This window comes from Dreissena polymorpha, chromosome 15 (genome assembly GCF_020536995.1).
Source record: "Dreissena polymorpha isolate Duluth1 chromosome 15, UMN_Dpol_1.0, whole genome shotgun sequence".
Taxonomy (NCBI): Eukaryota; Metazoa; Mollusca; class Bivalvia; order Myida; family Dreissenidae; genus Dreissena; species Dreissena polymorpha.
In genome coordinates this window covers 50,630,011-50,648,370 of record NC_068369.1, presented here as the reverse complement: position 1 = coordinate 50,648,370, position 18,360 = coordinate 50,630,011, and the positions used below count along the sequence as shown (strand labels likewise).

Here is an 18,360-nt window from a genome sequence, read left to right as displayed (position 1 = left end):
GTTTAAATCCATTCGGCTTGGCATGCTCTTTAAGAAAAGGTATGGGTATGGGGGTGTCTACGCGCAAAAGTTTGACTTTATTTTTCGTTGAAGTTGTTGATTTTACATTGAATTTGTTAAGGAAATCTTTTGGTATATTGTAACCTTGTGGGAAACGGACTTTTTTCCATCATGGCGTTGGTAAACATAATAAACACGGAAGTGAACAATGGTAATTAATTATTATCAAAAACAGGCCCCATCAAACCGGGCCAGCTGTAATATATAGTTGGATGCAGTTTGTGCTTCAAAAGGAGCCACTTTTCATGTCAGTCTATTGTTTGTAAGAATCACTAAACACGTAACTTAGACTAACTAAACATGTTGCAAGACTGTATTTTACTCCTATAAATATGAGGTCGATTTACATCGGTAAGCGGGGAGCTTACGTCTAATTATTTGGACTAGACTGTATCTTCGAAAAAGTAAATAAATCTAAATCATAAATAAATATTTATAATTAAATACCTGCTGAAATTTGAGAACGTAAACGATTTAAAATAAACGCTGTGAACATTACAAGGAATCTTACATGTAGGCCTAATGTGTGAGAGGATTAGTCAGGGATAAAATAAAATGGAGTTCGAAGGATCTAACATTTTGAGGAAGACGTCATGGTATCTTGGACATTTGGCACTTTCATATATTTATTTAGTAGATACTGAAAATGCTGAATGTGCTAATTGCAACATCAAAGACAAGCAGGTGAGATTTTTACAGCTTTATTTTTCTTGACATAATATTGTATGTTTTCCATTTAATTTATATGCCAGTGTTTTTTTCACCATTTTGGGAATGGTTTCAGGTCATTTCCCCCCCAAGACGTTTCCTCCCCAAGACGTTTCCCCCAAAGATGTTTCCTCCCCAGACGTTTCCCCCCATTTTAGTTTTAGTGCAGATGTTTCCCCCCCCCCCCCAATAAATTTATAATTGTTCGGTTGAAGTACAATCTTTGTTTATTATCAAAATTATTATTTTGTTTATGCAGTCTTTAATTAACTTTTAATATCTATGAAGCAGCTTGTATGGTTTTTTGGTTTTAGAATTGTTTTTTGGAGGGTTTAACTGTGTAATGATTGCATGTAAATCATTAGTAAGTGCATGTTGGTGTACTAGTGGAATACATGGAATATCCTCAAAATCTTACTGAGTATCTTATACATGTTGCTCAACACAAATGCAACCAAGAATAATGTGTAATCAAGACCCGTTTTGAATACACAATTAACACCTTATTTCAGTTTGAGTGAACCTGGGCAGGGTTGTGCAAATGTAGTGTTTGTTGTTTTTTATCCAATTAAATTGGTGAATTGAAAAATGGTAAAATCAAATTTAAATTAATTTCGAAACTGTTTTCCTTGTAACAGTTAAATATGATAAATAAATATTTACTTTGTAACTGTCAACATTTTTTTCATGCATTCATTTGTTTATTATCAAATTATTGGACGTCACTGATATTTTATTTTTTACTAATAACTCATTTAGACTTATTAAAACAGAATTGAACTTTCCTTGCACATTATTTCATTATTAATAATATAATTTATTAGCAAATGTAATAAAAACTCATTGATATAAGAAACACAAAACACAATTACCCTTTTTTATTAAATGAATTTGTGGAATTTAAGGAAAAATTAATAACTTTATGAATTAAAAAAAGGAAATTTAAAGCAATTTATTAATAATAATTAAAACAGTGATAAACTATATAAAAATGTTTTTGTATGATAATGTGCTAATCTCATCTTATGAATGACTATCCACCTTCAAAGATGTCACCTAATCTCATCAATGCTGATTAATGGGCCTGTATATTGCACCATAAGTACCCCTTTATACAATAGCTGTTATCTTGTTATATACACTTGCTAATCCAATTAACGCTTGTATATTGCACCATAAGTGCCTGATATATTGTTCAATGGTAGGTGTGTGTTGTTACTTAATATTAGTGAAAACATAACTTTTCTATTATTTGCCTGGTTTTGAAAATATTTTCATCGTTGAGTTTCCTTTAATTTTTAAAGAATATTTTTGAGAGGTAACACCTGAGTACTACAAATCAATGTAAAATGTTCATACTAGCTGTATTGGGATATAATAATTTAAATGTTACATAACAATTTTATTTACTTGTCTCAAAATAAATATCCCAATATGATATTTATTTAGTCAAAATAATTTGTGTTTCAGTTAAAACTTGGATATAGTTATTATTCTTCATTAAAAATCACATCTATTCCACTTTAAATGACCATCAAAGAACATCAAAGCTGTGTTTTTACTCAATTTTTCAAGGATCTCAATAAATGAAAGAAAAAATTCAGGTACTTATAAAAACAATTCTAACTAGATCTATTTAATTGGTAAAATTTGTTTGAGGCTTCCCTAAAAACAACCATAATAAATCATTTCACTGATCTATTGATATATCTATTTGATAGGCAGAATGACAAACAGAACTAGAATTATTCTTTCTTTATTATAGTCTCAATTACATACAATACAACAATACAAACATTCACTTATATATATACAATAGACAATTGTATGTAACCTTTCTAAATAAGAAATATCAGAGACTTTTGCATTCTAATCATATAAAACCATATATATACATGTATAAAATCACCAGCGTTCCAACTCTGTACAAAACAGTTCTATATTACATGATAAACCTAAGAGGCTGTTACTAATCCTAAACATCGTAAAAATAATTTAAAAAAAAAATAAAAATGAGTTCAAATACGAGCACTGCTGCGCAATAAAGAAATTGTTAGAAAATCGAGAACATGTATCACCCCGATCAGATCGTAGATGACCTGATTAGTAACAACTTCTTAGAAGCCTCTAAAATACATTATTGTTACTTAAAAACAGCGAAAAGACATTATTTACAAGCATATAAAAGACGACGTTTTAAAATATCATAACAGGTTTTGGCACAACTTCTTATCATTAATGGGGTTGTGAAGAGAAAAACTAACTGATCGTTTTTAGACATAGATAGAAAGTTAGGATTTACACTTACAGCTTTGTCAAATAACATATGTCTTAAGTCATGATACAAGTAACAATCAAGAATAACATGGCTCTCATCCTCCACATTATCGCAAAAGGGGCACTTCCGGTCTAGTATGTCCAGCCGCTCGTATCGCCCGGTTTCTATTCGCAGAGGTGCTACACCACAACGGAATTTACTAAATGCAGCCCGATGATACGGAGACATTATAAGCTGACAATAAGATTCCGTATTAAAACCGTCCTTAAATAGGCGATATGTACGCAACTTATTTCTGCCTCGACCGGAAGGACCCGTGACACTATTTAGAGATTGATACCAGTCTATCTTAAATTTATCAAATAAAACATTCATTATTCCATTCAATAAGGCATGTTTCGGTAAAGCTGACTCGATATTTATGTATTGTTGTAATCCATTTGTATTAAACATATCAGTGACAATATAATACCAATTTCTACAAGACCTTCCGGCTGAAGACTTAGCCCAGAGTGCAACACGCTTATTCATTCTAACATCATGCATTGTTGATAGACGTGCCCAATACAAAGAAATGGACTTCCATTGCCTAATTTCCGGAGGCACCCACCCCATATCACCCGAGACTGCAATGTTGGGAGTATATCTTCCGACGCCCAAAAAGAACCTCATCGCTCGATATTGAACAGCATTGATACACGAATAAGAATGGTAGCCCCAAATGGCAGCTCCATAACTAATAATAGGCCAAACGCAACTATCGTATAGGTGTGTAAAAACATTAAATGGAAGTCCACCAACTGATTTGCATTTTGCAATCAACAGACCAAGTGCACGGCTTGCACTCTGAGCTACAACCTTTGCCATAATAATATAATCCAAATGTTCATGAAGAACTAAACCTAGATACAGATATCGATCAACAGTCATAAGTATATCATTGCCACATGTAAACTGTATTATAGTTTTACAAACAGATTTAGGTCGAAAATGCACAATTTTACTTTTGTTACAATTTAGGTACATATCATTAATATTACACCAGTCATTCAATGCATTTAACGAGAGCTGTAAATCATGTTCATTCTCTGCTATCAACACAATATCATCCGCGTACAATAGAATGCGAAGTTTTTCATTCCCATACTCTACACCCATATCTAAAGCTTTCAAATATAAAGCAAGATCATTGATATACATGTTAAATAACAGAGGAGATAATATACATCTCTGCCTTAAACCAGATTTAACAGGAAACCATTCAGTATTTAACATATTAACTCTAACAGATGAAGATATGGATGTATATAAGGACTGTACAGCAGTTAATATTTTTCCTTTTACACCAATATTAAACATTTTCTTCCAGAGCATATCACGATTTATATAATCATAAGCTTTTTTAAAATCAATAAAACTACAAAAAGTAGATTGCCTTTTCTTCTTTCTAGTATCAATTATACTTGTTAATGTAGAAACATGGTCAATAGTACTTCTTTTTCTTCGAAACCCATTTTGCTCATCAATAATAATATTGTTATCTTCGGCCCACTTTCTTAATCTTTCATTTAAAATAGAACAATACAGTTTATAAGCAGAACAGGACAAGGATATACCTCTATATGATAAAGGGTCTCTAGGGTCTAAAGAAGATGACTTTTTAATAGGGTTAATTATGCATTTTCCCCATACAGACGGCACAGTGCTATTACTAAAGCAAATATTAAACAGAGAGTGTAAAAACATAACCGATGTATCATTTTGCAACGCTTCTGTAGGAATTTCATCTATACCATTTGCTTTACCCTTCTTAGCACAATCAATAGCCTTCTTAACTTCTAAAACAGATATATCATTATTGTAACTAAGATTGGACTCATCTACATTAACAAAACTATGATCTGTATTACAATCAGACTTAGGGTTATTGAACAAAGAGCTAAACTCTAATTTCCATTTGGACATGACTACATCTACATCAGAAGACAAAGAGCCGTCATCTAGTATAACCTCGTTAGGAATCTTCTTTGTATTAGACTGTCCAATACCGATCCTGCAAATTGACTTCCAAAACCTGGATTGATCCACATTGCACTCGTTAAGTAAATCATTCTGGATATTATACCAATGACGCCTCTTAGACTTCTGTACCTCTGTATCAAATATTTTGCGAAGTTTAACAAATTCTGCTTTAAAATAAACTTTATCACTTTTACTGTTACAGCGTAGCCAGCGCTTTTCAGCTTGTGACAAGTTATCCCACATAGTTGTTAACTGGTCATTCCACCAAGGTTTACCTGGCTTGTATTTTCTTGAACAAGAATTAGACTTAATCTGTATAGTTTTATACGGTATATTAGAGTACATAGACATTTTTAAAATATCACACCAACTGTCATATGCTTTATCAATATCATATTGGGTTCTAAAACCTTGTTCTAAATTATCTATAGTTCTATTAACATCATATAAAATATCAGTATTGCTCAAAAATGAGCCATCAAAATAAGTTCTATCAAACTTGACATAAGAACTTGAGACATTATTGTCAACATGTTCATATATAGGTATAGAGCTATAACATTGCATTTTCCAGGACAAAAGTGAGTGATCAGGTATACATGTTGGTGCAAGTTCAGCAATATTACCACATTTATTTATAACATTTGATGTCAATGTAACCGAAAAATCTACAAAATTTTCAATGGCATCATGTGGTATAATACAATAATCAACAACTGATACACCTTTTGTTGAAACAGATGTGAAATCATTGTTTACCATATTTCGTCCGTTTAAGACACACATATTTGTATTTATTAAAAAATCTATTAAACGCTCACCATAAGCATTTGTATTAAAATCTTTGACATCTCTAGCAGGAAGACAATCGATACCAGCTATATGATCATCTAAATCGCCTATTCGACTATTAAAGTCTCCGCATATGAAAATTTTTCCAACTGATTGTAATAAATACACATTAGACAATAATGTATCATAAAAATTGTTAACATCATAATATCTGGACGAATTTTGCGGAGGAAGGTAACATACACAGGGAAATATTAACGTTTTATCTTGCTTGTTACACATCCTTAACCAGAAAATCCCTTCAACAGTATTATCTTCAATGGAAATATCAAACATGTTTAAAACAGAGTTTCTTATGAAAAAACCAATTCCACCCGATCCAGATTTAGCTCTTATATGTATATTATTACGGTTAAACCCAAACCATGTGTAACAAAAAAATATGGAACGCTTCACGAATTTGCGTGTCATCCTTGCGCAGGGGCCATGCTAATCTTCTCTGTATCGTTCCAATTTTAGTATATGTACTGCCGAAGCAGTGTGGTTTCTAGGGTCATAAATCTGCCCCCTAAGCCTTAATTGGTAATAATATGCATGCAGTGTTATGTCTCTGAAAGTGACAATGAAGCAAATCTGCCCTTAGGCTATTTCATTTCACTCACACAAAAGGAGATAACTTGCTATTAATTTAATAGTTACTTCTAACTTGTCTCCTTTCTGTATAAAGAGGGTTTTCATATTTTAAAGTTTAATTGGTCTTCAAATGAATAAGCAATCAAAGTTCTTGATTTTGCCAACAAATAATGTTTACCAATTGTGGGTCTACTCTACTTTCTTTTAATAATTATTTCTAATTATGTTTTTGGTTTTTTTAATTTTTATATCAATGGAGAATGAAATATTTTTTCACTATTTTGTTTAAAAAGTACTTAAAGAAATCCAGGCAAGAATACATGACAAGTAAGGGTTGTGTCAAGAAGGTGCCATTTAAGGCCCTATTATCAGTTTTGGATGCCCTAACCTGTATAGGTGAGAAGACTGTGAGAAGACTGGGGACAGTGGGGCATGAGGAAAAACTAATACACAGTAATTGACAGGTTCGTGTTGAATCAAGCACATAATTTTCTGAGCATTCATGATTCATTAGAATTGAAAAAAAATCAATCAACCAGAAAAATCCAGTTGACCAACTTTGACTTATTTGCATGAACAGGTATAAAATAGTGGGTATTAATAGCTTAAGACATTATTGGCAACATGTCTGTTTAATTTATATTATCAATATTGTTAATTAAGCATGGAATATTAATCAAAATTGGGGGTAAAGTTCAATCGACCAGTATTGACCAGTAATGACAAATTTGGGAGTATTGACCGGGGCGGTTTTAACCGGTTAAAACCGCCGGTTAAAACCGGGGGCGGTCGATTGGTGCCAACCCTGGGTGTACTAAAGGAATACTAGAGGAATACATGGGATATTCTCAAAATCTTACACATGTTGTTTTTAATATAATTAAATAGGATCAATTGATGAATTAATTCAGTTGGTGTAAACTTGGGCTGGGTTGTGGAACTATAGTTATTTGTTGTTATACAATTATATAAGGGTACAATGTAACTGTCAAAAAACATATGCATTCACACGCATATAATCCAATTATTGGATGTCACTGATATTTTCAATTTTACTAGTAGCTAATTAAGACTAATTAAAACAGAATTGGACTTTCCTCGCAAAGTATTTCATTATTAATAATATAATACTATAATTAGCTAATGTAATCAAAACATATTGATATTTTAATAATTTAACTCAATGATATTAATAATATTAAAATTTTCCCCAAAAAACTAGGACAGGAAGATAGGAAGGATTTTTTTTTGAAAATCAACAGTGTTGTCAGTGTAAAATATTTGTAAAGCTTCTTCTGAGTTTGAACTTCAGTTTTACATTTTGTGACCTGCAACATATTCTATTATACTTTATTTCACTATGGTAAGTCATTAAAGTGTTATTTATTTTTCAACTATATAATGTGCTGATCTCATATAATGAATTACTACCCCATTTAAAAATGACACCTTATCTAAATTCATTAATACAATAGTTATAATTGTTTTATTGTAATTTGTAACATACAATTCCACTAAAAATGACCATCATAGAACATCAATGCTGTGCTTTTACTAAATTTTTCAATGATTTCAATTATTTAAAGAAATAAATCTATGAGGCACTTATAAAAAATATATAATAAGGGTGTCAAAATTTAACAAACTGAACAAGTCAATTTGAACTTCTCTTGGAATGCAAATGGAGCCACTTGAAATATCAAATTGTTCTTATACTAGTCGGCAATATAGCTATGACATTGTGTCTATTCAAAACATGCATCAGACACACCTTCTGAAACTTTTTAAGCGGTTTTGAAAACGCTATTTCATTGCAAACTTTCGTCAATAAAGGATACATGTTGTTATACAACCGAAAGTGAAAGTTCTGTTTTTAAAAAAATGAATAAAGAGCGAAATTGTTTAAAACTAACGAAAATTATAATTGATACTAACATAAGACCGTAAGACTGAACAAAATAATACATAACTTTTAAATCATAACATGAATGTTTACTTATAAAGCAAATTCTTCATTCATCCGCGGACTTCTTTGTGTCGTAGTCATAAATGCCTCCAAATGGAGGTGCGTGATGCGTCTAAGTATAGGTTACAATATACTAAATACTCGTTTCATGAAGGGCTGTACTCTCTAAAAAATATCATAGTTGACTCGAAGGCATGTTTTACATCTTAAACTATTGTTCGGGTTTTATCTTTCGGAGATAATGGTAGGGCATAAATAGGTGTTCACGACCGAAACCCTGAAATATGATAAACTTGGAGACTTTAGTAAAGCCTTGCACTGAAAAAGGTTACATTCCACTAAGAAACGGCCGAAAAAAAAGATGCAAAAACAGTCGATTTTGATTAGCGTCAAGTTCTTTTTTGGTTTGAACATGACATATCTTTTTTATTGCATAAATCGATTCCGCTTAGAATGGCCTTTAAGAAAAGGTATGGTTATGGGGGTCTCTATGTGCAAAATGTTGCATTTATTTTCGCTCAAAGTTGTCGCTTTTACATTGAACTATATAGGGAAACTAATTAGTATATTGTGACCTATAGAGGTGACAATAACGTAGTGACGTCACCATCTATGTATAGAATGCCGGTGACACAAGTACTTTGTTTACTGGAGTTAAAACGGGTGTGTAGAAATACCAAATTCCCCGTATTTACCGAAATCCCCAAAAATCCCCAATAATATTTATTATTTATCAAAATACTGCGGATATTAAGATAGAATATTGCAAAATATAATCAATTCACTGGTGAAAAATTGTTTTTATCCATGTTTGGTAGTGAAAAACTAAAATATATACATAATTATTGGGATTCCGAGTATGAATCCATAGTGCATGTTTTCACAAGCACGATGAGGTACAGAAATCCCTGCTGTAAAGCTCTTCAAGTGTCAAAAAATCATCTGGGTGGCTTTTTGATATTAGAAAGAAGAGGTACAGACAAAAACTTAACAACAATATCCCACTTCTTTTGAAAAATATTGACTTGTAGCGAGGATTTCGGTTATTCTACATTCGCCCACAGAGTACCGAAATCCCCCATATTTACATCTGAAAGAGTCAAAAATATCATTTGTATTCTTGGTTTTTAGCTTTGCTTGAATGTTTACGTGCAAAAAAATAATATTAATGTTAATTATTAAGCACACTTGACAGCATAAGTTGCCTCTTAGGGGGGATTTCGGTAATTCTAGTCAGACAGTCAGACAGACAAAAAACTATCAACAATATCCCCTGGTGACTTCTGTTGAAAAATTATCACTTAGGCCAGGGATTTCGGTAATTCTACATTCGCCCGCCGAGTACCGAAATCCCCCAAATTTACGCCTTACAGGGTCAATATGTCATCGGTATGATTGTTTCTTGGCATCGCATAACAGTTGATGTACAAATAATGATATTAATATTAATTTTTAAGCACTCTTGACACCATACGCTGCCTCTTAGCGGGGATTTCGGTAATTCTACACAAGAGCATAGACGCGCGCCGGTACCGAAATCCCCACTGTACAAACCTTCAAGAATAAAAAAAATCATTTTATCGGTATGATTGTTTCTTGGCATCGCATAACTGTTAATGTACAATTTAACAAATAATGATATTAGTATTATTTTTAAGCACTCTTGACACCATACGCTGCCTCTTAGTGGGGATTTCGGTAATTCTACACAAGAGCATAGACGAGCGCCGGTACCGAAATCCCCACTGCAAGAGTAAAAAAAAATCATTATTGTGCTTACTTATTGTAGAAATCAGTCAGACAGACAAAAAAGTATCAACAATATCCCCTGGTGACTTCTGTTGAAAAATTATCACTTAGGCCAGGGATTTCGGTAATTCTACATTCGCCCGCCGAGTACCGAAATCCCCCAAATTTACGCCTTACAGGGTCAATATGTCATCGGTATGATTGTTTCTTGGCATCGCATAACTGTTAATGTACAATTTAACAAATAATGATATTAGTATTATTTTTAAGCACTCTTGACACCATACGCTGCCTCTTAGCGGGGATTTCGGTAATTCTACACAAGAGCATAGACACGCGCCGGTACCAAAATCCCCGCTGTACAAACCTGCAAGAGTCAAAAGAATAATTATATTGCTTAGTTATTGTAGAAATCAGTCAGACAGACAAAAAACTATCAACAATATCCCCTTTGGTGAATTCAGTTGAAAAAGTATCACTTAGGCCAGGGATTTCGGTAATTCTACATTCGCCCGCCGAGTACCGAAATCCCCCATATTCACGCCTTACAGGGTCAATATGCCATCGGTATGATTGTTTCCTGGCATCGCACAACTGTTAATGTACAATTTAACAAATAATGATATTAATTATTTTTTTTAAGCACTCTTGACACCATACGCTGCCTCTTAGCGGGGATTTCGGTAATTCTACACAAGAGCATAGACGCGCGCCGGTACCGAAATCCCAACTGTACCAACCTGCAAGAGTCCAAAAAAAATCATTATAGTGCTTACTTATTGTAGAAATCAGTCAGACAGACAAAAAACTATCAACAATATCCCCTTTGGTGACTTCTGTTGAAAAATTATCACTTATGCCAGGATTTTCGGTAATTCTACATTCGCCCGCCGAGTACCGAAATCCCCCATATTTGCGCCTTATAGGGTCAATATGTCATCAGTATGATTGTTTCTTGGCATCGCAAAACTGTTTATGTACAATTTAACAAATAATGATATTAGTATTATTTTTAAGCACTCCTGACACCATACGCTGCCTCTTAGCGGGGATTTCGGTAATTCTACACAAGAGCATAGACGCGCGCCGGTACCGAAATCCCCACTGTACAAACCTGCAAGAGTTAAAAAAATCATTATAGTGCTTACTTATTGTAGAAATCGGTCAGACAGCAGTCCGCAAGGGACGACACTTTCCGCTTTTATGGTATTTTTAGTTTCAAGGAAGTCCCTCCTTAACAATAAGTTTACGCGGAAAGTGTCGTCCCTGATTAGCCTGTGCGGACTGCACAGTTTTATCTGGGACGACACTTTACGCACATGCATCATATAATCGCTCATGAATATAATTATATATATGACAAGGCTCATATAATCGCCGACAAAAACAAAAAAGGGGTGGATTATATAGTGATAATTTTTCAACAGAAGTCACCAGGGGATATTGTTGATAGTTTTTTGTCTGTCTGACTGATTTTTACAATAAGTAAACACAATAATGATTTTTTTTTACTCTTGCAGTGGGGATTTCGGTACCGGCGCTCGTCTATGCTCTTGTGTAGAATTACCGAAATCCCCACTAAGAGGCAGCGTATGGTGTCAAGAGTGCTTAAAAATAATACTAATATCATTATTTGTTAAATTGTACATTAACAGTTATGCGATGCCAAGAAACAATCATACCGATGACATATTGACCCTATAAGGCGCAAATATGGGGGATTTTGGTACTCGGCGGGCGAATGAAGAATTACCGAAATCCCTGGCCTAAGTGATACTTTTTCAACAGAAGTCACCAGGGGATATTGTTGATAGTTTTTTGTCTGTCTGACCGATTTCTACAACAAGTAAGCACTATGATGATTTTTTTTTTACTCTTGAAGGTTTGTACAGTGGGGATTTCGGTACCGGCTCGCGTCTATGCTCTTGTGTAGAATTACCAAAATCCCCGCTAAGAGGCAGCGTATGGTGTCAAGAGTGCTTAAAAATTAATATGAATATCATTATTTGTACATCAACAGTTATGCGATGCCAAGAAACAATCATACCGATGACATATTGACCCTGTAAGGCGTGAATATGGGGGATTTCGGTACTCGGCGGGCGAATGTAGAATTACCGTAATCCCCCCTAAGAGGCAACTTATGCTGTCAAGTGTGCTTAATAATTAACATTAATATTATTTTTTGCACGTAAACATTCAAGCAAAACCAAAAACCAAGAATACAAATGATATTTTTGACACTTCCAGATGTAAATATGGGGGATTTCGGTACTCTGTGGGCGAATGTAGAATAACCGAAATCTCCGCTACAAGTCAATATTTTTCAAAAGAAGTGGGATATTGTTGTTAAGTTTTTGTCTGTACCTCTTCTTTCTAATATCAAAAAGCCACACAGATGATTTTTTGACACTTGAAGAGCTTTACAGCGGGGATTTCTGTACCTCATCGTGCTTGTGAAAACATGCACTATGGATTCATACTCGGAATCCCAATAATTATGTATATATTTTAGTTTTTCACTACCAAACATGGATAAAAACAATTTTTCATCAGTGAATTGATTGTATTTTGCAATATTCTATCTTAATATCCGCAGTATTTTGATAAATAATAAATATTATTGTGGATTTCTGGGGATTTCGGGGGATTTCGGGGGATTTCGGTAATTACGGGAAATTCGGTATTTCTACACACCGTTTCTGGGTGTTGCCGAGTTAAAACCTTGCAAACAAACTTAAAGTTGATTTGTGTTTGACTTTGTTAAGCTGGACATCACTTGTTGATAAACATTGGACAATAGCTAAATTAGTGTGTTTTGTTTTGTTGACAATCAATAAGACAAGATACCTTATTATTTGAGTAAAATCAAAGATTTAGAGATAAAAAGCTTCAGTGGTCAACAAAATGGCAACCTTTTCGCAACCCACCATTGAAAGTGGATCTGACATGGTCCAAGACTTCTTGTGTTCGACCTGCGAAGAAAAGAAACTAGAGGAATCAGCTGATTATTATTGCGAATCCTGCGTGAAGTTTTTCTGCAGGAAATGTATTGACTTGCACAGCCAGTTGTATACGCAACATTCCCCTCATGGAAGAGGAGATATGAAGAAATGGCCAGTTGCCAAGAAGATGGAAGATTTTCTTCTTAAATGTGATGTTCATAAAGAAGAAAACAATGAAATGTTTTGCGAAGACCATAGCCAGCTGTGCTGCAATAAATGTGCTATTCTGAATCACAGGTATTTTTTTTTATCTCATTTGTCATAAAAACATTAAAGACAGAAAGTGTATGGTTTTAAACTGCTTTGAAATGAACTTTAATACTTATCCAAAAAATTTGTGTAAAGAATAGGAATAATAAATATGTTATTTGAAGAAACCGCCATTTCTTGCGCTATCAATAACCAAATATTTCATTGATGAACTTCTTTTTAAGTGGGTAATTTTAATAGTCTGATGCACTTAAAACCTAACTTTGGTTTAAGACTACACACATGAAACTATACCACGCTTGAGTCTAGTTTGAGGTAAATGATATAAGTTATCATTTTCCTGCATTTATTAAACAATTAATAAAGATAATCAATGAAGATTTGTGTTACTTAAAATTTCCAGATTTGCAAATGATCAAGTTGTAAAAATTAAAAATTTGCTTAATTTATGAAAAATTTGTTTTTATCAAAACAATATGATTTTTTTTACAGGACATGCAAAACGGTGATTGTTTTATCAGACTTGGTAAAAAATACCCGCACAGACCTGAAACAAGTATCAGTTACTATCCAAACTACTTTGGCAAAACTGAAGGAGCTTCAAGAAAACCAGGAGGATAGCATTCAGACTCTGCTAAGTTCATATGATGAGCAGTTACACAAAATACAGGAAAATCGTAAAAAAATAATTGCAGCCTTAAACAAGCTTGAACAAAAGGCAATGCAGGAATTGAAAGATACACTGACCAAACTGCAAGCCCCTCTTAATCGGGATATCGACAAATGTTCCACTCTTCAAGATGAATTAAAACAACTTGGAGAAGCTATTCACGACATTGGTGATAAAAACAAGCAGGAACTATCTCTTATAGCCAGCATTAAATGCAAGGAGAAAATTCAGCAGTTTGAAAAATATCAGAAGGAGAACTTTGTTGAAATAAAATCTGTAATATCTTTTCAGCCTAATAATAAAATTGTGGAATACCTTTCCAAGTTGTCAGGTCTTGGGATGACATTGACAGTGATACAAAATCCAAACAAAGTAATTAGGATGGACGGGAAGTCTGAGTATGATGTACGCACAGAAGGTGAATTCAAATGCAGTATCGGAGACATATGTGTTCTTTCTAGTGGACAGGTCCTAGTTACAGACCAGTTTAATAATAAGGTCAAGCTGTTGAGCCAAACGTACCAGGTAGTGAGTCACTGTAGTGTATCTGATCCTCAGCTCAATTGGCCACTGGGCATTTGTCAGATCACTCCCAGTGAGTTTGGTATTGCTGTTAGTCCAATGGGCGCACACGGTGATGGTTTTCCTCCTTCAAAGATCCTTTTTATCAAAGTCAACAATAGCCAGCTGGTGAAAGACAGAATACTTAAATTTCAACATTACTGTAATAGTATTGTCTACCAAAAGGGAGACCTGTTTGTAACCTCTGGCACTGCTCTGTTCAAGTACAAACTGAGTGATACATGTACACTTGTCAGCAAACTGCACGAAGATAAATCAGATAAATACACAGGTAGGTATTATGTAGGATTTGTCTTTATACACAAGAAATGTATTATAAAGAGTCATTAAGCATATGTAGAAGTTATTTTTACAGGAGTAAGAGACTCAGAGATCAGGATATTTTTTTCTTTGATGGGATTACTGCCCCATGTATGAAAACAACAATGGGCACTTACAAAGTTGAGTGGGCACTTTGCATTAATGAATCGGCACTTCTCAAGATTTATTTCGGGTAAAAATTACAGACAATAGGAAAATCTGAGTGTCAGGTAAATTGCGACCCCATCAAATTTATTTCCAAGTTTGTCACGCAACTATATTGTTTAACATGTTAATTATATTAAACAAATCCGATATTATAGTAGAGAAAAATAGTATTACCTTGGAATTTGATAATTACTAAAAATAATCAAATAAAACACTGCCATTATTTACGATATATGTGTTTAAGAATTTTGTAAACACGGGCGTACGCCATAGGCATAGTTAGGAACTGTTCAGAAAGTTTGTAAATCGGAACTAATCGGTAAATCTCGGAAAATCATTGATAAATGTATTTGTCATTTCAATTCTTAGGGCTGAGTAATTTCTGCAAATCTGAACTCAACTTGCGTAAAACACTTGCTCAATTATCCGTTCAACTCCACCTCGTTCAATGCAAAAGGTTCAAAGGTGGAGCTATGCACGTGCTATTATTAAATTGGACTATTGCGATTGAGGAACAAACACACGATTGGTTCCGTATGTTGATTGCTAGACAAAGGAAGCCAATTTTGTCGGTGAGAAATTTGTCGCTTTATTGCTTCAGACAGTAAGCTGCTTTCCTTTGATGACGTCAAACTGCCAATTCACACTGAGTGCAAATTTTTGAAAGACTTTAACTGACTATGTTTACAATTCCAGTAAAAAACACTTGCTAACCTTAAACTTTGGATTTATTATCAAAATAAAGCAAAAGCGAAGTTGAAAAATATTATTAAATTAATTCGCGTCAGTTCAAATAAGGCGTTTTGCGTTGTAAATCATGACAACAACAACTTTAGCATACATTACCGGGACGACGCGGGGATCTTTCTACCTGGATTATTTTTCATGAACGATCTCATAAGTCGAGTAAGCAACAAATAATTTGTGTAAGAGTAGTTTTTCTTATACATGGAAAAGATTTATGCAACCGGCATTGCATTGCGTAATGGTGCGCATCGAATTACGGAAATAATGCGCAGTTTTTCGTTTAATGGGAAAAGAACGCACTGCGCACCTTTATCCCGATCCCTGGAGACTCAAACATTTTCAGTTTTACTCTTAAAACTGTTTATGCTGATGCATAAAAATGCATATTGAGTGTCACTACACAACAGGGTTTATGAAAAGAAAGTGCATTACTGTGAAAATCACTTCTTCTGACCTGTTTTTTATACGCTTGTTTTTAAAAACGGGACGTATAATAGTGTCACCCTTGGCGGGCGGGCGGCGTCCACAGCAGTATCCGCTCTCTAATTGAAATATTTTTCATCCGATCTTCACCAACCTTGGTCAAAAGTTGTGTCTAGACAATATCTTGGTCAAGTTCAAATATGGGTCATGCCGGGTCAAAAACTAGGTCACGGGGTCACTTAGTGCATTTCAAGGATTATGCATGGTGTCCACTCTCTTATTGAAGTAGTTTTCACCCGATCTTCACCAAATTTGGTCAGAAGTTGTGTCTAGATGATATGTAGGTTAAGTTCAAACATGGGTCATGCCGGGTCAAAAACTAGGTCACAAGGTTACTTAGTGCATTTCAAGCATTTAGCATGGTGTCCTCTCTCTAATTGAAGTAGTTTTCACCTAATCTTCACATAATTTGGTCAGAAGTTGTGTCTAGATGATATGTAGGTCAAGTTCGAGTGTGGGTCATGCCGGGTCAAAAACGAGGTCATGAGGTCACATAGTGCATTTCAAGCATTTAGCATAGTGTCAGCTCTCTAATTGAAGTAGTTTTCATCTGATCTTCACCAAATTTAGTCAGATGTTACATCTAAATGATATCTAGGTCAAGCTCAAGTATTGGTCATGCCGGGTCAATAACTAGGTCTCGAGGTCATTAAGTGCATTTCAAGCATTGAGCATGGTGTCCAAAACCTTCGAACGGGCGTATCTTGTGACAGTTTGGCACTCTTGTTATATTTTGTTATCAAATAAACATTCAAGTGTAATATGCTATATGAATGAAATTGTTTCAATATTTTTCATACAATACTTTGTTGATAACAACACAACAAATAGGAAATGAAAAAAATATTTGTATGTGGTTTTAATTTTTACATCCTTCTTTGGTAACTGGTGAAAAAGAACGAGACATGAAAGTTTCATTATTGGTTGTTTTTGAACTAAAGTAAAAGTGACAAACATAACTGCAGGCATAATTTTGCAGACATACATTTATACTGTATGGTTTTGTAATTTACACCCATAATTATGTCAAAAGATTGTAATGATGTATTCTGTTTCGCAGTATCACGTTGTGCAGTGAGCCCTACAGGTGACAAGTTGTATATCACTAGCCCCTACGAGCACAAGCTGCTCACTCTGGCCAAGGATGGTTCAATCCTTGCCACCTTCATGGACCCTGCAGTAAAATTTCTGACTGGTTTACACGTGACATCTGCAGGCCAGGTGATAGTGTGTGGATGGGATTCAAAAAATATCATACAGGTGGATAGTAAGGGTAGTATGAAGCTGGCCACTCTTGCTACTCAGAGGGATGGACTTAAGGGTCCATATTCAGTCTGCTACAACAGAATTACTGACTCCATTATTGTGGGACAGTTTAGGCACAAAAAGATCCTGGTGTACAAAGTGAAATAGCTTATTATACCTGTATCTTATTTGTACTATAATAAGTGATATAAATTACAATAGCTGTAAATAATTGTTTTATTACAATGCAACAATATTTTTTAGTACAACTTGTATATGTGCAGTATAAGGTGATGAAAGTAACAATATCTGTTTATGTAATAGTGTATGTTAAATTGCAAGAATAATTTTGAAATATGGATACACATATTTTTATGCCCCCGAAGGAGTTCATATAGTGATCGGACTGTCCGTCCGTCCGTCTGTCTGTCACAATTTTCGTTTAGGTTTCGAAAAATGCTCATAACTTCTATGTCGCTTCAAATAGCAACTTGATATTTGGCATGCATGTGCATCTCATGGAGCTGCACATTTTGAGTGGTGAAAGGTCAAGGTCATCCGTCAAGTTCAAAGGTAAAAAAGAACAAATCATAGGGAAGTAATAAGCTTTAAAGGGAGATATTATCTGTACCTGCCAAATAATAAAAAAAAAATCAATCAATCAAAGCGGCGCAGTAGGAGGCATTGTGTTATTGACAAACACATCTCTTGTTCTAAAATTAAAGTTGTTTTTAGCTCGGCT

General features: G+C 34.2%; 2 protein-coding genes and 1 non-coding gene across 3 annotated transcripts in view; 2 read left to right on the top strand and 1 right to left on the bottom strand.

Annotated features, from left to right (window-relative positions):
• Positions 1-14,692, top strand: part of LOC127859743 (E3 ubiquitin-protein ligase TRIM33-like) — a 118,302-nt gene extending 103,610 nt beyond the window's left edge. The window contains exons 3-4 of the mRNA XM_052397250.1: positions 14,425-14,541; positions 14,679-14,692. Of these exons, the coding sequence (XP_052253210.1) occupies positions 14,425-14,541; positions 14,679-14,692 (131 nt within the window). The remainder of the gene's footprint in view (positions 1-14,424; positions 14,542-14,678) is intronic.
• Positions 6,297-6,401, bottom strand: LOC127861321 (U6 spliceosomal RNA). Its single transcript, XR_008040174.1, has one exon. It is a non-coding gene; the product is annotated as a U6 spliceosomal RNA (small nuclear RNA).
• On the top strand, positions 14,594-17,873 carry LOC127859534 (uncharacterized). Its single transcript, XM_052397044.1, has 2 exons — positions 14,594-14,946; positions 17,434-17,873. Exons 1-2 carry the CDS (start codon positions 14,715-14,717, stop codon positions 17,784-17,786), a joined length of 585 nt encoding a protein of 194 aa, XP_052253004.1. The 5' UTR covers positions 14,594-14,714; the 3' UTR covers positions 17,787-17,873.
• Positions 17,874-18,360: the final 487 nt, after the last annotated feature.

What these genes read in the sequence shown, in the direction of transcription:
- LOC127859534 (XM_052397044.1), top strand. Translation starts at nt 14,715, where the DNA reads ATGGGCGCACACGGTGATGGTTTTCCTCCTTCAAAGATCCTTTTTATC. An exon ending in TAAATCAGATAAATACACAG is followed by an intron (nt 14,947 to 17,433) that starts GTAGGTATTATG and finishes TCTGTTTCGCAG; the next exon opens with TATCACGTTGTGCAGTGAGC.